Below are 27,833 nucleotides of genomic sequence, written 5' to 3'. Positions count from 1 at the left end.
ATGATAGCACCTATCATTAGTGGTAAAAATGTTTTTATTTTGTTTTCTCATTTCATAAAAACGGACAGAAGGATGCTTAGGACCCAGTAGTTTATGATTCATTTCTGTAAGGGCTTCCACAAAATCATTATAAATTGTATTGAACTCACCAGGACATGGATCCTTTTCCAACAGAGCTTCATATTTTTTAGAAAATAACTGAATTTCTTGCCGAACTTGATCCAGACGTACTGCTTCAGTATTTCGGATTAAAGATTTGTCAATTATCATAGTGGTGGATTGATCTGGAAAGCTAGATTGGTCTTCAGAAGATCGATGTCGATCAAAAATACATAAATTTTGTAGAAAGAAAATTAAAATAAACATATATGAATAGAAAGTGAATAAAAAAAATTAAACAGAGTGAATATGATGACTCAGAATTTGGCAAGAGCGTTTCAAAACTGAAGTTATGATGTCAGCAGTAAGTGTCTGTGGTAGTTCAAAAGTCTTCCTGAAGCGTTCAAAGAATTTGGGAATCACACCACGAGCTCCAATAAGAAGACCAATCACCTCAATGTCTTCAAGCTGGTATTTTACTTTGAAGTAATCAACTGCTGGCAGATAAATGTTGATCTTTTCTTTATTGACATCCTTCGGCTGGCTACTCCCCGTTTCAATCCTTATGGTAGGATCAATTATATATCCTTTCTTGGCAGTCTGGGAATACGCTATGATGTCAATACGTCTAGAGGAGCCATTAGTAGCAAGGCAAAAAACTTCCTCTTCTACTGTCCAAGACTTTTTTCTTAAAGCAGTTGCAATTAAGGATCGAACATGATGGTGTCTGGCATTTCGGTGGAGTAAACCTCTGTTACACTGACCTTGGACGTGGGCAAGGGTTTCAGTCTCCGGGCAGCCATGTCTGCACCGGGATCTGTCCAAAGAGCGACCAGGTACTCCTCTACTGAGAACTTCAAAACTTATTACGAAAGGCTATAATATTATCATGAATTTGCAGATCTGATTGTCTGTTGTGTAATTTTCTTCGTATAGCTGTGTATAGGTTATTAAAAACTACAAAACTCAAGGTTTGTTGATATTATCACCATTAACAATTAAATATTATAGGTAATTCCATGGCGTGAGTGTTTGTTATTAACGATAAACATTAATACTGATAATATTTATGATATGAAAGTGAAACCTTTTGAGGTTATGTAAGTAAATGTAGACGATATCTTATATTAGATCTTCATTTCTATAATTTTCTGAGTAACGACTATACCTATATGTTACTGAAAGCTACAAAACTTACATAAGACATTATTGTTATAAAAAATTGAATACTTTTGTAGTTATAAATCTTAAGTCTTTTTTTAGATATTAATGGAGGTGTGGCGTAGATATTTATGTCTGATTCTGTAATTATCTTAGGTAGTAGTGCAGAGGCATTAGTAATTGAGTCATTCTTCCTATTTTAGCTACGTCTTCAACCTATATCAATATTAATATGTTCTTTTAGTTTAATCGATCAGATTCGTGAACGCTGCCAAGTACATCACTTTACAGTACGAAGAATAACAGGGCATTTTATTTCTTGCTGACATGATGAGTTGGTTTATTTCCCGCAACCAGCAACGAATAAAACGCTAAACAGCTAATGATTTTTATGAATAATTTTACTTAGGATGTATATTATACGATTCTACAACTCTGCTGTAGCATTCACCTTATATTCAGCATTTCAGGAGTGCATTTCTCACAACAGTGTTTACTGTTGAAAATATGTGGAATAATACATGAATAACTTAGATCTCTGGTCTTTAGTGAGTAACAATAAAACTCATTACGAGCTTATGACCAATAAATACGCCATTGATTGAACATATTATTATGCTAACGTTTTAATGTGGCCAAAATGATGTCCAGCTTTCACTGGTATCTAATACACTCCAAAATGTCATATTCTTGCCAATAATCTACAATGACCTACTACTTCAATTCTACATGAAAAAACCGCTGATCGTCTTGACGTTTTTACTTGAGCTTTGGCATTGAAACTGAAAGAAATGAAGACAGATATGTCCAAGAAAATGTATTTGGCATAAAATCCATTGAAAGGGAAGTTTTTTAAAAGAGATTTTTTGACAAGTTTATACTTCATTGTGTTATGTTACTTTCAATGTTAGATCTTTCATTATTGTGGAAGCAAGTAACTCTCATAATATATGGAATCATGTCTAGGAAATAAAATTGAAAAATCATTATTATAAACTTCTAATGAACTTAGTCTGCAGCATTTGCTGCACAAGCCACTAGTTTTAGTAGAACTATCAGTGAAAACGATTAAACAATAACACAATAAGATAGAAGGATTCATAACAGGCAATAATAGTATTTTCATATTTTCAATATATCAATTAAATATTTAAAATATAAATTTCGGAGGAGGTGGGTATAAACTACCTCCCCGCCACGAGTTTGTATTGCTGGGGTTAATACAGATAAATAGTTTGAATTTAAGGAAGGATATGTGGAAGATCTAAATCATAGATGGTTGTAGAAACTAGTTCAATACTGAATGAGTCATTATAACTTTACTAAAAAAATTTGATTTCACTCATTAGGATTTAGAATCATGTCACTGACATAGGAAACCAGATGTTGCACTAACCTTCCCTCATTAATTACACTCTTTTTAGGAAGATTCCTTCGATCTTGACAGACTTCAGCAGCAACAGACACGGGAAGTATCTTCAGAGGAGGATGCAGTATCGACTGAGAGGTAAGTGTAGAGTGCTGATTTGTCTTCTTCCATTTTTTCATAGTTTCGTTTATATATAATGATGGAGGATTCTGATTTTTAATGTATGTTAATATTTAGTGTCCAACATTTGGATCGGGTTATTCAAATGGACAGCTCAATATACTTTGTTACAGAAATCACGTAAGATTTACTACAGATACAGACCCTACAATTACGGAAAAAGGAACAGAATTGACAAATGAAATGCACACAGTGATTAGAATGTTTGCAATGGAAAATGTTGAAATACACCACAATCTTGATGTTGAAGTAAATGAGCCAGAAAAAGAAGAAGAAGACAATGTGCGCTATGAACAAGAACGTAGAATATTAGAATCAGTATCTTCTTCTGACAATGAAACAGATAGTGAATCCTGTACTTCACAGCAATCTGATTCACAATACGCACCAACTCGAGAGAAAAAACCTAGAGAAATTTCATTCGAAGAGAAGGTTAAAGTGATTAACTACTGGTTACTTCCTGGACCTCCAAAACATCACAGACAGAAGTTCAGCCACAGAACCTGGTCGTCCATGAAACATCATTTTACTTGGCTTTCAAATGAACGACAATTGTATAGGATGAAGGAACAAGTTCAACGTCACCAAAACTCCTAGATCAGATTAGAGAAGTGCATAAATGTACATTTAATGAATTTATGGAACGGAGATCAATGAAAGAAATAGTTAAAAATCGTGATTTACAGAAAATCGCTATTGTTATAACTTCAAACAGGATTATGATATAGTTACTCGAAAAGTGACATCTTTTGTAACAAACCGACAAATAATACAGGATAAGGCATGGCATGTTGCTGTAATGCAGTGTTTTAGAAATGAATGTAGTGAAATTGTGACTACTTTCAATGTTGACCATATATATAATGCTGATGAATGTGGATTTCATAAGGGAATGCCCATGGGAAGGACATTAGAAATTAAAGGAATATCCGATGTTTATGGCGTAGTGCAGTCTAAAGAGACAACAACACAATCAAACACCTTCATGCCCATAATATGACGGAGTGGAAAACTTTGACCAAACCTGTTTGTTCAGGAAATGGTGTTTAAAGCTGAAAATTTAATCGTTAAATGGAGTTCATCAGGTTAGATGACACAGCAATTATTCGCTTCATTTCTAAAAGAAGCATTTCTTCCATTATCTAGTCCTCGCAGCCTGCTTTTGCATAAGTTTTATGCATCCACAATAATAAAGAGTTGTTATACAAATATTGGAGGAAGAGCATCACAATTCTGAAAATCTGTTAAGGGGAGTCTGTATACCGAATTTTGACAAGAAAGGAATTTTGGCTTTTATCGTTTTTTGGTTGTTTAATATGTGTAAAATGATAATATAATTTTATTATTTATAATTTAACCTTCAGCAAAAGTATTGTAGTAATTCTTAATGCAAAAAATATTAGCTATGAAAAAATTTTTTCTTGCCAACCGCTCAGTGGAATTTAAAATTTATTTAGCCAGTTGTATACATAAAAGTATGTTATATATGCTCTATTTTGTTACATATGTATCTTTTATCACCTCTGAGTAAAGTGCACCCAAAATTGAGGAATTTAACATTGCAAGATATGGAAACTCTGACACCATTTTTCCTCACTTTCTTATTTTTTGGGATATTGGTACCCTTTTCTCAGAAAGTATTGTACCCAGAAGTCTGAAATTAATACAGAATATCAATGTGATGGCATTTTACACAGTAGATTAAAAAAATTAACTACGTTACCATAACAGATAAATTCTGTAGGACCAAACATTAATCTTTACATAGATTCTTCGCCCAACAGTGCATATAATGTGCAATCCCAGCCATCAAGTCATTCAGTTGAGTGCACTCCTTGTACAGGTCTCCAGGCAGGAGGCTATACAGCTCAGCGCAGCTATCGCGGCACTCCAATGCAAGAGATCTGGCTCTCTTGCGAGTAATGTCCTTCCCACCTCTGCGGACAAACACGCTGTTCGATTGTAAATGCGATTAACACTAACACTAAAACTGAAATAGTAACTCACTACACACAGCAAACTCCAAACTATACACAGTACACACAGAAAGACTTAATGCGCGAACTCATATTAGACATCCATATTGGTCAGGCTGCAGACCGTTGTCGTGCTATCTGCATTTAAATAATCTTGTGGTCGTCGAGCGGCTAGTCCCCAGTCGCATTTAGAATCTTATCGGTAGAGGTCTTCAACTGGACACACTGTATAATGGCAGTCGACTTAATGTCAACATATATGTTGAACATCGTGTCAGGCCACAAAGGGAAAAAACACTAAAGGAGGAGGATTCGATCCAGTGCTGTGGATTGAACTTCGGCATAGCTCAGTGGTTAGAGCACTTATTCCGTAGGACCAAGGACCCAGGTTCGATCCTCGGTACCAGAGCGAATTTTTCTCCTCTAATAATCATTGTTACCGTAACAGATAAATTCTGTGGGACCAAACATTAATCTCTACGCAGATCCTTCGTGCATATATTGTGGAATCCCGGCCACCAAGTCACTCCATTGAGTGCGCTCCTTGTATAATGGTAGTTGACTTAATATATGTCAGCATATATGTCGAACATGGAGTCAGACCATAAAGGGAAAAACACTAGAGGACGGGAATTCGATCTGGTTCTGTGGATTGAACTTCGGCATAGCTCAGTGGTTAGAGGGCTTTGTACGTAGGACCAAGGACCCAGGTTCGATCCCCAGCGCCGGAGCGAATTTTCTTCTCTCATAATCATTGAAAAAAATGTTTATTTCTATCTTCAGCAAGAATAAAAATTAATTTGCAGTCATTCTGAATGCAAAAATTGTTATGAATGTATATTTTTTGCCAACTGCTCAGTGGAATTTTAAATTTATTTAACCGGTTGTATGCATAAAGGTATGTTACATATGCCCTATTTTTTCTACACTTGTAACTTTTATAATGTACAGACTCCCCTTAATATAAATTATACCTCCGAATATTGCATATGGACTACAACCTTCAGATCGTTATTTCTTCCGTATGTAGAAGTATATGACATGGGAGATATCTCTCATTGTGGCTTTCGATGGTTCATGCTGCACTCTACAACAACTTGACAGCATATTGGAACTACAAAAAACTACAAATAATGCCCATGGCTTGTCAGTATATTTTTTCATTAATAATCTTCCTCTTATGTAATCGTGAAACTTTGTAACTAATTCAACAGTTCATAGCATAAATACACGTCAAAAAATGACTTTCATACTCCATCGGCAAGTCTATCGTGCTATCAAAAAGGAGTGCGTGATATGGCAGTAAAAATTTTTAATAGCCTCCCTATCGATATAAAAAATGAAACTCAAAATATAAGATTATTTAGGGCAAAATTAAAGAAGTACTTAATTTCTCACGCCTTCTATTCTGTAGGTGAATTCATGACTTTCAATAACGCTTCATGAAATTGATACTAAAACTTTGTGTTGTACTAGTAGACTATATTGTAAATCTCTTCTGTATAGACTGACTTTATAGACTTTATAATAGTATTAAGTTATTTGACTTGTTCCATATTCTAGCTGTGAAGCAATGTATGAATACCATGGATTGTTAATAAATACAAATACAAGCTTTAACATTTCAGCAGTTCCTGTCTTTAAGGTTTCAGCATGCTCATCAGATGGTTGTTAGCTGGACTGGACTGTTTAGTGTACAAGAAAGAAGATTTTCTGTCTGTTTTACTACTGCAATATCACGTCAGCAGTATCTTGTTTATTGGCAAATATGGAGGAAAATAAGAACGCTTCAGTGGAAAAAGGTATGTGGATAAATATATTGATATTCTAAATGTATTTTAAAAATAAACATTTATATATTACTTAATATTTTAAGGAGAAACATCGAAGGAGGAGAATTCGATCCGGTGCTGTGGATTGAATTCGGCGTAGCTCAGTGGTCAGAGTGCTTGGTACATAGAACCAAGGACCTGGGTTAAAATATTAGTGTCAATATTACAGATAAATTCTGTAGGACAAATTAATATAATCTACAATATTTATATATTAGTTTTTATAGAAATCGGTTCAGCCATTATGGCGTGAAAACACAACATCATAATAATAATAATAGTAATAGTTTTATTTTTTCGGCAGAGTTAAGACCATCATGCCTTCTCTTCCACTCAACCAGGTTCAAAGCACATACAGGAAAATACATACCGGTATAAACATACAGACAGACATGGAAACAGAAATTTAGAAAATGCGATTTTTGGTCTCAGTATAGTTAAATATACATGTTAACACCAATTATATTTGAAAAAGGTAAAATTACCAGAACAATTTTCGTTACAGTTTTATTAGTAGTATAGATTGGGTTGGGCTCTTTTTAGTCATTTATGTGTCCATTTCATTACACCTGTGTTCTTCGTAGTTTTATATCACGTTAGGCTACGATTTATCTATTTTCATATTGACTATAATTTTTTACATACCGTACTTCCATATTGCGTACCTACCAACATCTTCTGTTGGATTGGTTTCTCTAGTATTATTTTATATTGGACACGTCACACTGTCGTGTATCTTCTTGTACTCAGAATCTCGTAGCGCTAATTTCAAGTGGTCATAACAGTTAGTATGTGTGTATGTGAACAAAATATCTCTTGTGTTATGAAAATGCATTTTTACAAAACCAGTACTGTGTATATTCAGGATGATGAACTGCTAAAGGTAAAGATAAAGGTATCCCGTAACATGCCATGAAGGCACTTGGAGGGCATGGAGGTAGAGCCCCATGCTTTCCATGACCTTGGCACTAGAATGAGGTGGTGTGGTCGGCACCACGCTCTGACCACCTTTTACCCCCGGAAAAGACGCGGTACTCAATTTTATAGAAGGCTGAGTGAACCTTGTGGCCGTTCTGAAAGTTTGCCAACTAGAAAATATCTTGTCACTACCTGGGATCGAACCCCGGACCTTCCAGTCCGTAGCCAGCTGACTAAAGCTTACTCTGGAAGGTATTTCATTTCAAAGGCATTTCACAGGCTGACTAGATAATCTGTGACCCAATGAAAGGCGACACTTCTATCCGGCCGATATCCACACAGTCTCGAGGATCTGCGGTAACAGCTGAAGGTAATGTACCGTATGCAGTGTAATACTTAACTCGAGTCTGAATACTTGTGTTTATTAACTGATTTGTACAGTTCGCTAACAGAACTCGAACGACAAATAATTATTTTGTCTGATTATTTTATTATGCAACGAGTGTTTATATATGATTCATTTCTACAAAATCCGCTTGTGCTATCAGGAGATTAGGCCTATTTGAATAGAAATAGGCAGCTTATCATGCTGTAGGTCGTAGAGAAGACTGGGGACATTTGATACACAGGGATATATGATACATGATAAATATTGGCCCGATCATTGACATTACTGTTCTGTGATTCTTGTGTTATATCACTGAACTACAAATTTTTTCTTTTTCTCTTGCTCCGAAATAAAAATAGGTGATTATTACTAATATGTGTGCCCTAAATCTGAATTTAAAATCCAAATTGCCCCATCACGTATACCACTTTCCGGAGAAAATGAATTAATTTTTTTTATGAAAAACTTCTTTGCTTTTATTTTTCACTGCTACTGATAGAATTGCAACAGACTAGGGATTCAAAAGGCCTCACAATACTTGAAAAACGTGTACTGGATATAAAAATGATGTTACATAGTATAAAACAGAAAAAAAACACAACATTAAAAATATTTAATGTGTAAAATGAGAATTTAAACTTACCATTTAAAAGGATTTTCTGGATGAGTTCAGTTTATAAGAAGACCTGGAGTTGTCTTTTACAAGAAACCAACAATAGTCTGCAAGCATACTGGATGTTCTTCCTTTATATCCCCTTTCCACTTCAGATATTTCTTAATGAAATCTTTCCCCATGCTCGTCATTTACTGCTCCAAGGTTAGGCGGAAAGAAATCCAAATGAGACTGTTTACGTATCTTTTACAGAAGACAATGAAGGGATGATGTACTGAGGAAGGGTTGAACAATTGTGGCGGTGAGCCATGAGTATCAGGATTCAGGAATAACTTTATTATTGAAAAAAATTTCAACAAACGAAAGAATTGTGTCCCATCCCATTTTCTTAGTAGTAGAAATACAGCTGTCTGTACATGTACAAGGAATTTATTTATTCTTAGAAATACCGGTACATATTTTATTTCGAAAAATATACAATAAATAAAACATGTTACTTAAGAAAAATTAATTGATTACTACTAGCAAAAGTATATTATGATACAAGGTTGGGAAGTGCTTTTTACGAAATGTAGGAACATTTTGAAAAATTAGCAGAGGAACTTTTTCAATTTCTGAGATTTTGTAATGCACTTTACAAACGTGTATTGTACAATATTTTTTGCACAATCATATTTTTAAAATTGCAAATACAATATATTTTGCATTGAAAATTTAGAAGAATATTATTCCAAAGCCTTCGCAGTACTGCACTGTAATGGTAACTAGTAACAAAAAGTGCACTGTAATGCATCTTTTCAGTATAGTTTTATGTTATGAAGAAAGTTTTCCCTAGTAACAAGTTTGTGGGTGGGAATTCTAACTTTCAAGGCCTAACAACAATTGCTGTAAATACAGGAAGAAACACGATCCTTTAAGAACTCAGTTTTTTTACAAACATAACATGACAGTCGACCTGGTTGGCGAGTTGATATAGCGCTGGCCTTCTATGCCCAAGGTTGTGGGTTCGATCCCGGGCCAGGTCGATGGCATTTAAGTGTGCTTAAATGCGACAGGCTCATATCAATAGATTTACTGGCACGTAAAAGAACTGCAGGACAAAATTCCGGCACATCTGGTGATGCTGATATAACCTCTGCAGTTGCGAGCGTCGTTAAATAAAATATAACATAACATAACATGACCATGAATTCTAATTCGATCACAGTAAATAGATATTTAATATTCTTTGCACACTGCGTAAGTCGAAGTGTACTAGAAGAATATGATTAAAAATAACTCATTTGTTTAATTGAAACCAATCATGAAAATTTTTTCTATTTGTTTAGACTGACTTCTAATTTCATTGACACTTTAAACATTAGTGCTTTTTTGTGTCTTAGAACAGTATTACAACGTGTCCACACCTGTGGAATAACGGATAACGCGTCTGGCGGCGAAACCAGATGGCAGGGTTCAATTCCCAGTCGAGGCAAGTTACCTAGTTGAGGTTTTTTCCGGAGTTTCCCTTCAAATCAATATGAGCAAATGTTAGGTAATTATCGGTGCTGGATCCCAGAGACTCATTTCTCCGGCATTATCACCATCTCATTCAGATGCTAAATAACATAAGATGTTGATAAAGCGTCGTAAAATAACCTTCTAAAAAAAAACAAGATCTGTGTAACTTCAGAACTTATTTTCTGGAAGAATGGCTTTCTTTGTTTCTTAACTTATTTTCGCAATATCCGTAATAAGATATTTTAATGCTGCAAGCCGCAAAACAGCTTGTAATTTTATATTCTTTATGTTTGCTCTTAATCTTGGCTACATATTGAAAGTTTGTTTCAGTCATTGACTTTACTGTTGTGTATGTTTTAGGTATTAACTTTTACATAATAAGTTACAAGTCTTGTCAATGACTGAAACAATAAACTGTCAATATATATAGACTTTTCTGAAAAAATTACATAAAATGAATTGGCTACATATGCTTATTATGGAGAAGAACTTTTCACAAGCATATTATATACTACTAATCGTGGACAATACATAGGCTGCAAATTGGCATAGTGTTGTTTTAAATAAGGTTTTTCTGCGTATCATGTGCTTCTTGCATATTATACAATGGGTATTTTCCCATTTTCATTTCTAAAAAGGAATATCACCCCTCCAGTCGAGGTTCAAGCAATTTGAAGATTTATGTTTCTCGCCTTCCATGTACCCTCTAGCTTAGTAGTCTTTCCCCTGTCAGGTGCTGTTGGTATCAGTGGAGCAAGTACAGGCAAGTGACGGACTAGTGATGGGAAATTATTAAAATAAAAGGTACTTCAGAAAGTACCTACATTTATCATTCTTGATGTTCACAGTACAACAAAATGGAAAACGACCTAGAAATTTGGCATATAGAATTCAAGAGTCAAAAACTGATTACACTGAAACACATCAAAACTTTTAATCATTTTCTCTGATGCACGATAGGTGGCTGGGAACCCTGTTTAAAGTTTTATTTATTTATTTTTTTAATTTGAAACAATACATTCTTAGTTATAGATGACAGAAAAGCTGTGTTCCCCATATTCATAGTCATCTTCCTCCTCGTCCTTCCTTTTACCTCCTCTCTCTTTCCTTGCTCTCTGTTGCGATTTCTGAAAATTTTCTTATGCCTTCGTTATCTGCCTCTGATCAATATGATGTAAGATCCTTATAGTGTGCACTACAGGCTCTAGTTTTGGGACACCTAATCCATATTGAATTATTGAAACTTTCATATATATTTCGAGTTTTGCCATGTAGGCATTTCTTCAAAAGTTCAGGGTCTGACAATGAACTGAATATAGGTTATATTCAATTTATTACTGCTTCCGGGAGTGAATGTTTATGCTACTATCGATATTATATTTGGACCATCCTTCTTTGGATCACAACTGATGCATCAGATTCTCACTTGTAGACAATTTAAGGAAGTAAGTGGCCCAGATTGCTTTCCTCATGTCTTCTACACTGCAATTATTCTTTCTTATAGCCATTCCATAATAGCTCTGCAGGGAATCTATTTTTCTTTTTTACTCAATCTATCTCTTCCACCTAACTTTTTGCCATCACCGAAGATTACACCTGTCTTGTCTTTCAGTAGCCAAACAAGTCTCTCACCAAGTTATATAGGCTATGTTTGCATCTAAGACTCTTTTGAAGGATGAGTCACCATCCCCAAGACGTACAGAGTATATCAACTCCATATTGTGGTTGGGATCGACTGAACATGTCAATGCCACCACTGGAACCACTGTAATTACTGCATCAAATCATTTTATGTTCATCAGTCCATTGCTTCTTTGCTGCTGAATCTGGCAAGGGTTTTCTATTGCACACTGATGGCAACATCAGTGGCGAAGCTACATTCATGCAACTGGGTATTCTAAAGTATATACATATATATCTTTTTTTTTTTTTACATAAACTCCAGTCGGGGTGTTTTTTGCTCTGAATAGATGTCGATGATGCGTTCTTTGAAGATGTCATCCCTGAAAAGACTGTTTAACAAACCCTTCTCAATAGCCAGAGTAGGTACTCAAATTGCTCAGTCTAGAATCTGACATGGAGTTCCTTTAAAATGTCTTAACTCTCTTCAATGCACTCATACTTAGTTCACTCGACGCAGTAGATACAGGGAAGGTGAGAATCAATCTTAAGAGCCGCACTGTTTCTTGATAGATTTTTTCTAGGCCATTGTTCAAAAAATATTTCAGCAAAAAACCTGCAGGCAAATGCTTTGTTTGGTCAGAATAAACGTTTGTGATCCATGTTTTTAAACTCACAAACATGCTCTGGAATACCGCTCTCACTTCACCACCGCGTCGTTATTTAAAGACGTTGCTGCTAACCAATAGTCATGCTCCTGCGTCGAAATGTGCCATTAGAAAAAGTTCGTTTTCACGTAGTATTCTTTACCAACCGTTAAATATATTTTAAATTTCACATTCGTTTTGGTAGTTAATCTAATTCGAATTCTATACTATAAGTGTATTCGAAATACCGAACCCACAAGTGATTATTTGAATAAAAACGTAGACCCTAAGTGAATAATGAATGATACATGATAATAATGAACACATCTGCACTTTACGGAAACAGACCGACGAAAAATGAATACTGCCCTATTATTTCTCACACACTGACAGACTGCAGCGTTGCCAATCGTGGCCGATTTCGGTAAACGTAGCTTTTAGCTATATAGTCCAATGGCAAAATGTAGCTGAATGAGATTCGATCGAATGACTATTTGTGAATACTCTCAATTTAATGTGTAAACACGTTCTTCTATCAAATTTTATTTTCTCACACTCTAATAGTCATAAGAAGTTACTCGCTTCCGCAAAAAATTACGAAAACATAATAGAAAATTTAAGGTAGGACTGAATTCCGGACACAGCGACCATTATTTATGGCAAGGAAAGCTTTGGTATTTTCAGTTTTCTTTTCCTGTTATGTGAATAGCGCCCATTGTTTAACCATCAATTCTTGGATTCATGAATTCACCGACACCTGACAGTGTCTTTATTGGGAGTCGCCTATGCAACAAAAATGAACTGGCCCTAAATTAATGAATGACATTTCCAACACATCCGCCTTCCAACATTGTAACTATTGCATTGGTCGTGGATTCTGTGTATTACTCTCTGAATGTGTGTGGCTTCATTTTGGTATTTGTAGCTGAATTTCAGGACGTTTGTAGCAGAAGCAGACTCTGAGATTGGTGCTGCTGAGTCTAGGCTCTTCACAGAGCTGTCTAGCATTAGTGACGTATGCAAGCATTCCGCTTGGCGCATGCGCAGATGCTTTCTCTAGCTGCTGCCGTGAGCCTGGTTTGAAGCAGTATCAACGAGTAGCCACACTGTAGTTATGTGCTGGTTCCGCGCCGAGGATCTGGCGTCAATCCTTCCGTAACTAGACCGAAAACTAGAGATTTCATTTACCTATACCAATTAAAACAAGAAAATATAAATGCGCTTATTTCTTCAAAATCCAATGGGTAATCTAAGGCTCACAGATTACCCTTCAGCTTCGCCCCTGGGCAACATCCAAGACTTTCCCATTGTCGATACTTATTGTTGATGTTACCACGTACAGAGATGTATGCCCTCTCCGCATCCACTCATACAGCCAAGTCTGTGGCTAATTCATTTGGTGGTAACACTTCCTTTTCTCACCTTTCCTTCACTACATTATCCACTGCTTCTTTCATACTTTCTTCAGCTACTTCGTAGGTATGCATTTATTTGTAGCATCAAATCGTACAATAGGTGGGGGCATATTCGTTATCCCACACAAAAAATTAGTACCTTCTCCACCCTTACCTAAGCATCTCATACCATAAGTAAGACTATTATTACTCTCATAAATTCCTTCTGGCTTCTTTTTTGATCAGTTGAATGAAAATTCATATCTGCAAATATCACAAGTTTGAATTCACTGGCAACACCTACTCTGTTTTCTTCTGAAATTCTCATATATTTTGTTTTTACAGTGACAGCATGCACAAGATGTGTCATCACATAATAATAATAATAATAATAATAATAATAATAATCCGTGGCGCTACAGCTCGTGAAGGGCCTACACCGACCAGCCGGCTGCTGGCCTCACGCCCACATGTCGAAGCAGAGGTAGACGATCATCCAACCAGAATGGAGGTATCGTGTGGTTAGCACGATGATTCCCCCAGCCGTTATAGCTGGTATTCGCAACCGGATTTCGCTACCTATCGTAGCTCCCCAAGTGCATCACGATGTGGGTGGGCACCGGTCCCATACAGTGGCCGAAATTTCATGAGAAAATTTCTTCCCTATGAGGATTCGAACCAGCGCGCATTCCGTAACGCGAGTCCTAGGCAGGATGCCTTAGACCACGATGCCACGGCGCGGGACTTATGGCATCACATAGTATTTGTAAATCTGTAATTCGGATGTATTGTGTAATATCTTCTTACAATCCTACGCATCTTAACATTCAAAATTCCGCGTGTTTCTCTATATTTAAGTCCCAGCCAATCATCAAATATCATAGAGAGTCACAAAGTAAGCCGTGATAGTGTGTCTGTGACGTGGATATTCTTTCGTATGTAGTTATCCAACTATCCAGTAGAATTGTTCGTCATGCCCTTGACAGTGTAGCAAAAACATTAAGGCATGTTCATTCCACTATAACGTCTTTGGTTCATTCCTAGCCACAAACGCAAGTATCGCAACGTCCCTTAACTTGTTTGCATGTGTATAATGTATTCCGAATGTTTTTTCATTGTCACGGCCGCCTGAATCTTAAGTGGATAATGAGTTTGTTGTGTCTATTTTAATCTGTGTCTATGTTATCATTTCTTTGAACTTAATTAGTTGATTATCTTAAAATAATATCAGTTCCCTTTGAGGTATACCTCGTTGGACCTAATTTACAACTCTTAGGTATGTGTGGAACTTCCACAGTCTCGTTTAGGCCTATAGAATATGATATTAATTTCCAGTGTTGCAAATCTTATACGGGCGCATGACATTCAAACATAGTGTTTAATTTCTGCTCATTATTATTTAGATGTTACTGTAATGGACAGAGGAAACAAATGATGACAGGGGATTGTGTCTTGTTTCCAGTGTCGAATAATATTTCGCTGAGCTATGCGTGTGTCTTATCAATGTGAAAATAAAGATGATAGGAGGTGAAGGAGATATTTGTAGTTACTGATTATAATTAGGCCTACTATATTTCAGGTTTAAGTGATTACTCTAAGGAGGTTCCCCTCAAAGCTATCTGCAACATTAGGTTTAAAACAGGATACACGTGCAGTTCTATTAAAATATTTCCAACATAGAATCTACAACAATAATCAAATATCCAATTTTATGTTATTATTCTTTCAGTGATAATGGATGTTATTAAGATGGAACCCGAATTCGACCTGTTGGCTGTACAAACAAATGATGACGCATATACAGGAGAGGCAAATCATTTACAAGATGTAAGTGTAAAAGATCTTTCAGTACGCCTAAATGCCAAAACTTCAAGATTTGTTTGTTCAGTTTGTGTTTATTGAGTTATAGTTACACTGTATAATGTTACCAGTGTCAAGATTTCATTATAGGTATTTTAGATGTTATTAAACTTAATACAGTGTACTTCATCTATAAAAAGTGACAGGTCTCGTATAAGTTAGTGCACGGTAACATCGTTAGTCATTTAGTCATGGCACGTGTTTATTATTATTATTATTATTATTATTATTATTATTATTATTATTATTATTATTATTATTGTATTATGGTTTATTTATTAATATTAATATACAGGGTTAGTTAAAAGTCTGTAACTCCAACTCTCGTATTTTAAATGGAATACCCAATATATATATATATATATATATATATATATATATATATATATTTTAATAATGCTCATTAAGAGCTTTTCAAAAAGTACCCACACTTGATACTTCTGTACAAATTCAGTGTTGCTAAATCAAGAAAACAGAAAAGTGTAGGTCTAATGAATAATACCAGTAAAACGCTTCTTTTGTTTATTGTGATTTGACTTCCTTTGTTTATATTCATGGAATACGGGTAAAATGCTTCTTTTGTTTACTGTAATTTGATTGTCCATTGTTTACATACATGGATGTTAAATGTTATGTTTTATTTAACGACGCTCGCAACTGCAGAGGTTATATCAGCGTCGCACACACATGGAAACATGTTACTGATACAGATATCTTATTTAAGGAATTGAATCTGACTCTCTAGTGTGTTGAATAATTCTGTCCGATGTCGAGCGAAAGGGAAAGAATTCAAATTTGAATGATTATTGGCTATGGAGACAGACAACGATCTCATTGAGAGGCGGCGAATTTATTTAATGGAATGCATCTGGATCGCAATCCAATTCCACATACAACAGTGACAAGGATCATAAGGAAATTCACTGAAACTGGAAGCGTAAAGAACTTACCAAGATCAGGTCGCCCGAAAAGTGCAACTGATGATAATACTTCATAGCACATTCCCCTGTGTGTGCAGGAAAATCCAAAAGTATCTACTACAAATTTGGCGTTAGAATATAATACAAGCCAAAGTTCCGTGATGAAAATCCTTAAAAGTGCCAAGCAACATCCTTATAAAAATCAACTTTTGCAGGAACTTTCAGAGGACGGTTCCGACAGAAGAATGAGATTTGTGAATTAATGATGGAGCCCATCAACAACAATCCGGCCTTTCTTAGACAAATTGTATTCTCAGATAAAGCCACATTCTGCCTGAATGGATTTGTCAACAGACAATAGATGGAGGAGAACCACACGCACTACCCACAGAAACTTAATGTTTGGGCTGATATTATTGGTGATCATATTATAAGGCTTTTCTTCTTTAGAGAAACGTTAAATTCTAATAGATACTTGGATTTTCTCCAAAATCAAGTACAGGGACATCATTTTATTTTTACTTCAATTTTTATTGTATCTGAGTTTTTGAATGTACTTCATCCCCACCCCCTTTACTAGTAAACTTCCAGCTGTTCTTCACACAGAACCAAGCGCATACAGTCAAAGTCGCCTTACGGTCATAGTAAACACAAACAGTACTGAGTTAGTGAGTATAGTACGTTCCAGAAATATGTTCGCTTTCAATATTGAATCATATTCTCGCACAGGTACTGTCGTCTGTTTGCCTATGTCGCATCCCGGTTTCTCCCACACACTTTCCTGTGGGACAAAATTCCGGCACATCCGGCGACGCTGATATAACCGCGTCGTTAAATAAAACATAACAACAACCCACACACTTCTGCCCATTCCTTTGTGGCTGGGCTGTCTTAGCTCTTTTCTGAAAACATTAATTTGTTAGGAATTGGATGTCTACGTAATATTATACAACTGTTTAAAATAACTTAAATAAAAGGACCTCGTTAAGTAATTAACTATCACGTGATTTCCCCCCTTTCTACGACCCTGCGACAAAACCACATGGACGGAGAGTAAATAGCATGTGTGAAAAATTTTATCTTTTTGGATCGGGCAGAAATGAAGAGTGAATTTACAGTACGTAAGGAACTCTTTTATAGATTGGGTACACAATTATTTCAACATGAGTTACGAGTACGAAAGACGAAACTGGTAATTGGAATTAGATATAATAATCTATGTGCAATAATACGCAAAAAAGAACTGAAACCTGTATAGAAATGAACAGCCATCATTTTCAAATATGTGTTTAAATATCCATATTATGATTATTTTTCAATTTAACTTCATTCTCTATATTGTACGCTTATGTGCTGTAGACAGTATAATATACACTGCATAATGAATACGTCCGAATGGACAGCTCAGTTCGAGAGTAAAAACACTTATTGTTAATACTTTACTGTATTTTGATTAAAGAAAAACCTAATGAAAATTATTAAACTCAAAATAGCGATATTTCCTACTTTACGTATATGGATGAACTACTTTTCATCCCTCCTATATCTAGTAAAGTGATTTGTTTGTATCTTACGCCAGTATCATCGAACTCCAGTCTTGGAAGAGGGTAGCAAACGGTGTTTCCGGTTCACAACCTTTAAGACAAAGGTATAGCCAGGTTAATATTAGAAATGTTAGTAAAAATAAAATGATGTCCCTGTAGTACCGGCCATCACAAACTTGTTTTCACATCCAGTCAATAGATGACATCTATTTCCAACCAAATGGAGCTCCAGCTCACTATGGACAGAACGTTTGTGAGCGTTTAGACCAGGTTCTTCCACAATGATGGATTGGTAGGAGAGGTCACATAGAGTGGTTAGCTAGATCCCCAGATTTATTTTGTCGCTTTTGGACTTCTTTTTGTGGGGTCATTTGAAGTCAGTAGTATATCGAGAAAGACCCAACAACGTAGAAGATCTGGAGCATCGAATAATGGAAGTGCTGCAAAATATTCCCAAAGCCCGATTAAATCATTCCTTAAATGATTTCTATGATCGGATGGCACATAGTCAAGCAGCTGATGGCTACCAGTTTGAACACAGAATTTAGAAGGTAAGCTAGCTTTATTTTGTTTTTGTTAAAGAAGGAATATTTTATTATTTTAATATTCGATGCACTTTTCTGTTTTCTTGATTTAGCAACACTGAATTTGTACAGACGTATCAAGTGTGGGGTACTACTTGAAAAGCTCTTAATGAGCATTATTCTAAAATAAAAAATATATCTTGGGTGTTTCATTTAAAATAAGAGAGTTGGCAGTACTACCGGTTAAACCGGAAGTAGAAAAAAACTCGGTAATATCATTATTGAGTTCTTAATATATGGGTATCACCACACACCAAGTGTAATGTCACTGAACCACATGCTTCAAAAGTTATTTAAGTGGTGCGGGACTTTTAACTAACCCTGTATACTATGTATAGCCAAAATGCGATTTATGAGAAGTGCTGGTTACTCCCTCCTTGACCATAAAAGAAATGAGTACATTCTTAAAGAATTAAAAGTAGATTCAGTTACTCAGTATATAGAACTATACAAACTGAACTGAAAAGAATATGTTGCCAGGATGCTGCCCAACCGCTTGGTAAAACTGATCTTATGCTATACTCCAAGAGGCCGAAGAAACTTGGGAGCACCTAAAAAGTGCTGGATAGAGACCGTAACAGACCCCTAGGTCTAATACGTGAAATGGTTATGATGATGATGATGGTGTATATTTAAAAAATTTTAATTGTCACATGCACAAAACGTTAAACGAACGATTCACAGTAAAGTCAAAACTCACACTAAGGACTGGGTGAGGACCAATCTTAACCTCGTCCCTTACTATATATTTTATCAGTTTTGTGAAAAAAGTGTCATTTTTTTTTTTCGTAAAGAGGTCATTTAATATTGCTGAATCACTGTACATCACTAATTTGCTTACATACCTAAAAAATCGCTATGAAATAGACATACATTCATACCTGAATTATTATCCCGAGTTATCTCGTGCACCTTGATTCCAGCTCTGGTAGTTGTCCCACTTTGATTTGCTCCTAAACTATTTACCAACTTATGTTTTTTTTTTTTTTTATGGATTCATTTATGAGGTACAACACCAGTGCTGTTATCAAGGCGTTAAATGTTGCTTGTCGTGTGATAGACTCGAAAGCAGGATATTATGCACAGTGGCACATTGCATTCCGGACAGTAGTATCTGCTCTCCTATATGAGAGCGTTTTGGGAAGAATGGTGTAGCAGTCATTGAATGTTTGTACCAGTACATCTGTTCTTCAGGTTTGTGAATAATGTTCTGGAGTATCACTATGCCCAAAAGTACACGTATTTCAGAGTCTGTAGTAGGCCGCCACGAATTATTTTCAGCATTCTGTGAAGACTTATTAGCATGCCGAATCGTCTCCTCGAATATAATGTTGATGAGGTCATTATTAAAGAATAATTAAAAAAATTGAGAATTATCGTTATCAGAAGCAATGTTAAAATTTCAGGGAATGGGGACCTCAGAGGTGCAGAAGACATGGTGCCGGATGTCTTCTATTCAAACCACTGTCGAAAAGACGCGACATCAACTGATCTGAATTTGTTTGTTGGTCTATAACTTCGTCTTCTGATACCGATGTTTCATTTCCTAATCTTCTACACGAATATATTCCTGATCAAAAGTTTCGGAATCACTAACTTGATCCATCTTTACACAAAACAGCACAAAAAACACTGAATACAAATAGAAACCGCCAAAACTAACTACCATCTACTCACTACTGTGTGTGAATGCTATGTGAGCATAGAATTCCACTCGCAAAAAAGTACAAAAAACACCACCAGGTGTAGCAATATCACTAACTTCTGTAGTCATCTAGTGAGGAAAAGGTTAATGAAAGAATGGAAACGTATATTTTCGGGATATAATCCTTAGCAGTGAAAATGGGACTCAAACGATTTAACTCGGGTTAATAAATTTTGACACAAGTTAGCAACCCGAGTTATCTCTGGTTAATAAGGGAAGTGGTTAAAGGGAGCTTAAAATCGACAATGCACAATATTTAACATATGTACTGTAGAACTATCAAAACAACCTTTTCAATATGTTTCACAACAAATTAAATTTTGTATTATGTCAGCTTAATTTTATTACAAGTCGGTACTAAGCAGTAGATCTCTCTATAATAAAGGTAGCATTGTTATAATTCGAACGTGCTGCAGCACCAAGCACAGGGATTATATTGAAGGCAAGGTAGGAGGACTGTGCCTTATGACTACAGTAAAACCTCGATAAGACGCGCCCGCTTATTACGCTATCCCGTGTAATATGCTTTTTTTGTCCGGTCCCTGCACATTTCATACATAACGCCTTTATAAAGTACCCCATTTGTTGCACTCGAGTACCGCATAATATGCTGTTTTTGTGGAATATTTTCGTGTAATTTTCAGGAATGTACTCTAACAACAATGAAACATCTTGGTCACTGAACTCACTGGTGCCGTTAACCTGAAAAGTATTGGTATTCGACCTTTTACCTGCGCATTTAAACCTTCATACTTCATACCTTAGTAAACCCCACCCTCTTGTAACGCTCACTTATTCTACTCTTTACCTGCGCGCTTAAAGCCTACATACAGTTACAATACCTCTATCTCTCTCTCTCAAACAGCATTCCTCACTCAGCCGTAATAAAATTCTGGAAATTTTTGCTGGGCAGTTTGTTGTCCTTTAGTGTATTGAAGTGTCTGTGAATGTCATTACAATGAGTGTTAAACGAAAAGCGCTTTCTGTGCCGGAAAAATTGGAAATCTTACGAAAGTACGATGAGACCAGTACTCTTACTCAGAAACAACTCTCTGATTCATTAGGAATCTCATCATCGGTATTAAGAATGATAATAAAAGATCGCGACTCTATCATTACAGTTGCGACGTCGTCGGGAAGATATAATCGCAGGGAACTGGAGTGTGGTAAACATGAGGACTTGGAGAACACGCATACGGCAAACAACTATAAATGACTTTTTTTTTCGAAAGAATTAGGTACAGTACATATTGTAAATGTCTTTGACGTACAGTACAGTAATTACATAATGGAGTAATACTGTATTACCTTTCATGAATCATGTATTTCAGTAAATAAAAATGCTAATAGATACTGTATATAAGTCAAAATTAGTATACCCGCCTAATACACGGTCCTGGTTAATATGCAGTTTACAGCCGGTCCCTTGAACAGCGTCTTATCGGGGTTTTACTGTATGTAGATTTTGTTACTTTTACAATGAAGAATTAGAGAATGAAAAATGATTATGTATAAAAAAGTAGTCAAATCTAAATATTCTTTTCGAAGTTCAAGAGGGGGTTACCGGGTTTCATCCCCCCTCCCTTGCGTATGCCCCTGGTGCAAATTGTGGAACTATGGGATATGCTAGTTTTCTTAAGGTCGAGAATCAGTGACAGATTAGGTTTGATTTGTTAAGGCTTTTGTTATACCATGCATGTTGGTTTTTTGGTAGAGAGGTAGGTACAGTAGATAGCGAATTTTTGTAAGCTCGAGTATCAGTGTTAGGTTAGTTTTGGTTCATGTTTCTAGTAGCCTATACCTTGCATCTACACTCTTTTGCAGTTTGGTACACAGATACAGAGCGTTCACCGACAGGTGGATTCAGGTAAGATGCCTGCCTGTGGTGTCACTTGCGGGAATCGTTTATATTATAATTTTATTATAAATTCGTTTTCCACAGGAAGACACCACAGTGAAGAGCACAGTCTCCAACTGTGGTTTCAAATGGGAGATAAAAATTGAGGAAACTGCAGTGCCAGTGACATTTCCTGTGATAAAGTGTGAACCTGAGGTGAGTGAAATTTATTAATTTGTTTGTTCTCTATTCTCTTGATATTGAGCACGTTCTCTTTTGTTTCTAACAGCATTCTTACTGTTGTGCCCGCTACTGTTGGCATATAAGTTTTGTTTCACCTTAACTTACAACGGATGACTTACAGAATGGACGGCTACTGCATTCGATTCCGACTAAATACCATACTTAAACTTATCAGGATTCCTGACACCACCATTATAATATTGCAACATTTTGTTCAGTGAATTACGACTTTTCGATCGTCCAGTTCAAAAGTGCGACAACTCAAAAATTGCCATTTTTTAGTTATTTATACTACAGAAAGCCCCTTTCGGAGCTCTTTCCGATGCAATATTGAGATAAGTCATATTTACAACCAAAAAAAAAAAAAAAACTAAATAAACTTTTCTTAGAAATAATTATAACTATGGGCTTTACTTATTCATTATTAGTACATTTCGAAATGTATTAATAATGAAATGGAAGATTGTGATAAACTCGTCCTGAATACTGACTCATTTCTAATTGTCGTGGTTATGTACCAGAACTCTGTTCTTTTCTAAGTGAATTATTTGAAACTTTCAACTGAAGATATCTCAAAACTTGTTTTTTTGAGTTGTCGCACTTTTGAACTAGACGATCGTTTTGTTCAGTGATCTCATGATTGATTCCTCTCAGAAAGTACAGCGTGTTGATAACGTATGCGTCCGCTTCATTTGCAATGTTCGAGACTATGATCATATCTCACCTTCTTTCGAGAAGTTATCATGGCTTAGGTTATATGAGAGAAGAAATCTGCACTCGCTTTCTCTCTTATATCGAATTATGCATACTTCATCCCCCTCTTATTTATTCGCCCATTTTCATACTCTCTCCTTCGCTGTCATAATATTAATACTCTATCACAACGCGATAACACGCTAAAAATTCCACTCCACACATCATCTCTGTATTCCTCTTCTTTCATTGTTGCTACCTCTCGTCACTGGAACTCACTGCCACCCGAAGGTAAGGGCTGCCGAATATTGAAATCTTTCAAATCAAAGTTAGAAAATAATCTTCTGACGAGTTGCCAAATTAATTTACAATTATGACAAGTGTTGTATTGCATCTTTCCACGTATTCACATCTTTTTTCATATTCTAGTAATATTTAACTCATTTTATCTTTTTGTTTTCAAATTTCCCGATAATGGCATATCTATAATGTGATAACTTGAGCTATATATAATCATAAATTTTCTTCTAGTGTATAACTATAAATATTGTGTTCATTGTATGCTTTGTACTTCACTATTATATTACTACTACTATCATTAATATTTTTATTATGGTTATTATTATTATGATTGTTATTTTTGTTATTATTATTATTATTATTGTGATTATCATTATCATTATCATTACCATTACCATTATTATCATCATATTATCATAATTATCATTAGTATCATTATTATTATTATTATCATCATTATTATCATTATTATTATCATCATTTATTATTATTATTATTATTATCATTATCATTGTTATTATTATTATCATCATTATCATCATCATTATCATTATCATCATTATCATTGTTATCATTATTATTATCATTATTTTTATTGTTATTATTATTATTATTATCATTATTATAATAATAATTATTGTTATAATTATTATTTTCATTATATTTATTATTATTATTATTATTATTATTATTATTACTATTATTATATAATGAAAAAAGAATGATTGTAGTGAACGAGGCTGGTTCTCTCAGGATATATAGGAAAACTACTTGGTTCTTGATTTAGATTTCAGGATTAAATTGATTTCATACAAAACCGAACATGATTTATATTAAACAAAGAGGTTAGATACTACTTACATAAAATAACCGTAGATGGAGTTGCCGTCATCTTGTTATCAAGCTTCTTGTCACAATGTTTGCTGTGCTTCCGGGTTCTCCTCCCCTATGACTCCCCATTAATCCCTCAACAAAATGGTTTTTATGTTCTCTTGCCAGCTTCTCAGCCGTGGCATCACCCACACTACCTAGCAGATGAGACGGACTTTAGGATCTTTTCGTTTATACATACTTTAAGTTCGTCGTCTTAACTATTACAACCAAATATATTCTTTGCAATACAGTAATATGTAGCTTTGTTGGGATTACACATGAGAAAGAAGTTCGAACAATGCTTGTTTTAATTTAAGCAATTAGAATGCAGTTTTGTAAGTGTTATGCCCCATATTTGGGCATTAATTTCGAGACAATCAGAAAATGTTTTACGATAAGCTGAATGCATCGCATCTATGTTAAACAGGAAATACAAAGCATTTCCAGCTTACAAAGAATTTGCATAGCCAATAATTCTCCACTGAATACCAACGAACTTGCTAATACAGCAAGTAAGAGGAGTATGGCTGCCACGCATGTACTATACATCACTGCCTGCGATAAAAGTATTCTTGCACCATGAACCACATTTGGACTAATCACATTGGTCCAGGGAAGCTAATTATTCTGAGGTGATGAGAGAGAGATGGAACGGAGAAAAATTCTCTCCGGCGCCGGGATTTGAACCCGGGTTTTCAGCTCTCCGTGCTGATGCTTTAACCACTAAGCCACGCCGGATACAATCCCGACACCGTTGAGAATCGTCTCAGATTAAGCTCCATCTCTTGGGTTCCCTCTGGTGGCCGCCCTCTGCACTACGTCATAGATGTCTATGCACGCAGGACCGAAGTCCATACATGTGTAGAGGTGCACTCAGATGAGTGACTGGTTGGCCGGGGTCCGACGGTATGGGCGCCGTCTTTTTAAATCACAAAGTGATTTATTACGCATATCTTATTTATTTTGATGTACCGAAGTACATATGATATTTCCATGCAGATATTCTGCTTTCTCAGATGATGTATGGACTTCGGTCCTGCGTGCATAGACATCTATGACGTAGTGCAGAGGGCGGCCACCAGAGGGAACCCAAGAGATGGAGCTTAATCTGAGACGATTCTCAACGGTGTCGGGATTGTATCCGGCGTGGCTTAGTGGTTAAAGCATCAGCACGGAGAGCTGAAAACCCGGGTTCAAATCCCGGCGCCGGAGAGAATTTTTCTCCGTTCCATCTCTCTCTCATCATCTGAGAAAGCAGAATATCTGCATGGAAATATCATATGTACTTCGGTACATCAAAATAAATATAATTATTCTGAGGTTACATTGGCAGCTTCAATTATTACACAGTGACATTATTCAATAATAAATATTTACGGCTATTTAAAACGTTGGATTGCAATCAGTACTTTTTTTTTTCTTCTTCTTCTTCTTCTTCTTCTTAGCTTAAAGTATGATGGTCTGATGTAATTAACTAGTATTCCAATTGGACTTACAGCACACTGCATTTTTCAGATGTGTGCTACCAATTCAAAATCGATTAATACTTTTAATTCTTTATATATGAAAGTTTCTTGACTGTTTCGTGTAATTTCAAGTAGACTACTTAATATCTTACTTATAACTGGCTTTTAAGTAACCCGCAGGTTCATTGCCTCCCTCACATAAGCCCGCCATCAGTCCCTATCCTGTGCAAGATTAATCCAGTCTCTGTCATCATTCCTCAAATCCATTTTAATATTATAATCCCATCTATGTCCCGGCCTCCCCAAAGGCCTTTTTCTCTCCGGTCTCCCAACTAACACTCCATATGCATTTCTGGATTTTCCCATATGTGCTACATACCCTGCACATCTCAAACGTCTGGACTTAATGTTCCTAATTATGTCAGGTGAAGAATGCAATGCATGCAGTTCTGTATTGTGTAACTTTTCTCCATTCTCCTGTAACTTCATCCTTCTTAGCCCCAAATATTTTCCTAACAACCTTATTCTCAAACACCCTTAATCTCTGTTCCTCTCTCGATGTGAGAGTCCAAGTTTCACAACCATACAGAACAACCGGTAATATAACTGTTTTATACATTCTAACTTTCTGATTTTTTGACAACAGACTAGATGACAAAAGCTTCCCAACCGAATAATAAGAGGCATTTCCTATATTTATTCTGCATTTAACTTCCTCCCGAGTGTCATTTAAGACTTCTGAATCTTTCTGAAAGTTCTGTTACTTGGTTTGAATCCTACCTTCGCGAACGTCAACAATGTGCCATTGCAAGCGATTATTCTTCAAAATGGCGTGTCGTGAAATTCGTGAAATCTGGAATTCAACAGGGATTAGTTCTCGGACCTTTACTCTTCTTGATCTATATTAATGACGTGACTGATATGATGAAGCACTACAGATACCATATGTATGCTGACGACTTGCAAATTTATTTGCATTTCCAGCCTGACGAGACTAGTGACGCAGTAAATAAAATAAACGAAGACTAGAATTCGATTTCACTGTGTGCACACAAATTTGGATTAAGGTTAAATCCAGAGAAATCGCAAGCAATCATGGGACATAATCGTCTACAAAGCACTCTTGATAGTTGTACTATACCACATATAAAATTGAATGGGATTATTGTTATATACAGTGAACCAGTTAAAAATCTTGGTATTTTTATGGATATCGATCAAAATTGGAACACTCAAGTAACACGCACTTGCAAAATAATATTTCCTCAACTTCACTCCTTGTTTCGTATGAAAGAATTTGTACCATTTAGTCTAATAAAGAATCTTATTCAGACGCTTGTAATGCACCATTTTGATTATTGCGATTCCTTGTCAACTAATGTAAGCTCATAATCTGTGCATACGATTCATCTGCAATACTCGTAAATTTGACCATGTAACACCTTCCCTCCAGTTACTTTCATGGGTGCGTCTGAAGGAACGTAGAACAATACATTCACTGTCTCTTCTGTTTAGAATCATGCATATTTCTACTTCGAATTGTCTGCTATCGTGTTTTCAATTTCTTACAACTCTTCGAAACCGACATCAAGCACTCCTTTCTATCCATCATCATAGAACGTCTTTATACTCATCCTCCTATACTGTAGAAATACCTCGCCTCTGGAATTCGTTACCTAATGTTGTCAGGGACTACCGGACTTTATCACAATTTAAAATTTAATTGGAAAACTTTGTCTTATTTAATGGTATTTAGGTATTGCTAGTGTTGATTTGTGTTTTTTTTTTTTTACTCTAGATTAAAATTGCAAGTTTCTGGTTTGTTAGTTAATTAGTTAGGATACAATTAATTACGATACTAGATCACTCATATAAAGTTTGTGCGACTGCAACCTGTATATATTTTTGTGTGGTTTGATTTGTTAATAGTGTTTTTTTCTATTTCTTTCTATTATTGTATTTGTATTTCTGGTGGTGTGGAAGAGAAGGCCTGATGGCCTTAACTACACCAGAATAAATAAATAATAAATAAATTTATATTTGTTACTATTGCTCCAAGATATTTGATTTTTTCCACCTTTTCGAAGGGTTAAATCTCCAATTTTTATGTT

At 35.7% G+C, this 27,833-nt stretch overlaps 1 protein-coding gene and 2 non-coding genes across 7 annotated transcripts in view; 2 read left to right on the top strand and 1 right to left on the bottom strand.

Moving 5' to 3' along the window:
• The window catches only part of LOC138691704 (zinc finger protein ZFP2-like), a 93,080-nt gene that overhangs the window by 59,610 nt on the left and 5,637 nt on the right, over positions 1-27,833 (top strand). For 2 of the 5 annotated variants that reach the window (XM_069813977.1, XM_069813974.1), the window contains 4 exons: positions 2,685-2,767; positions 6,414-6,587; positions 15,427-15,524; positions 22,253-22,363. Coding sequence is in view for 4 of the 5 variants with exons in the window: in XM_069813974.1 (XP_069670075.1) it covers positions 6,554-6,587; positions 15,427-15,524; positions 22,253-22,363 (243 nt within the window). In the remaining variant the exon portion in view is untranslated. The other 3 variants (XM_069813979.1, XM_069813978.1, XM_069813976.1) reach the window with 2 other exon arrangements.
• Positions 24,923-24,994, bottom strand: TRNAS-GGA (transfer RNA serine (anticodon GGA)). The gene has a single exon. It is a non-coding gene; the product is annotated as a tRNA-Ser (tRNA).
• Positions 25,397-25,468, top strand: TRNAS-GGA (transfer RNA serine (anticodon GGA)). The gene has a single exon. It is a non-coding gene; the product is annotated as a tRNA-Ser (tRNA).

This window comes from Periplaneta americana, chromosome 16 (assembly GCF_040183065.1).
Source record: "Periplaneta americana isolate PAMFEO1 chromosome 16, P.americana_PAMFEO1_priV1, whole genome shotgun sequence".
Classification (NCBI taxonomy): Eukaryota; Metazoa; Arthropoda; class Insecta; order Blattodea; family Blattidae; genus Periplaneta; species Periplaneta americana.
Note: the sequence above shows the minus strand (reverse complement) of the source record. Positions and strands in the feature narration are given on the sequence as shown.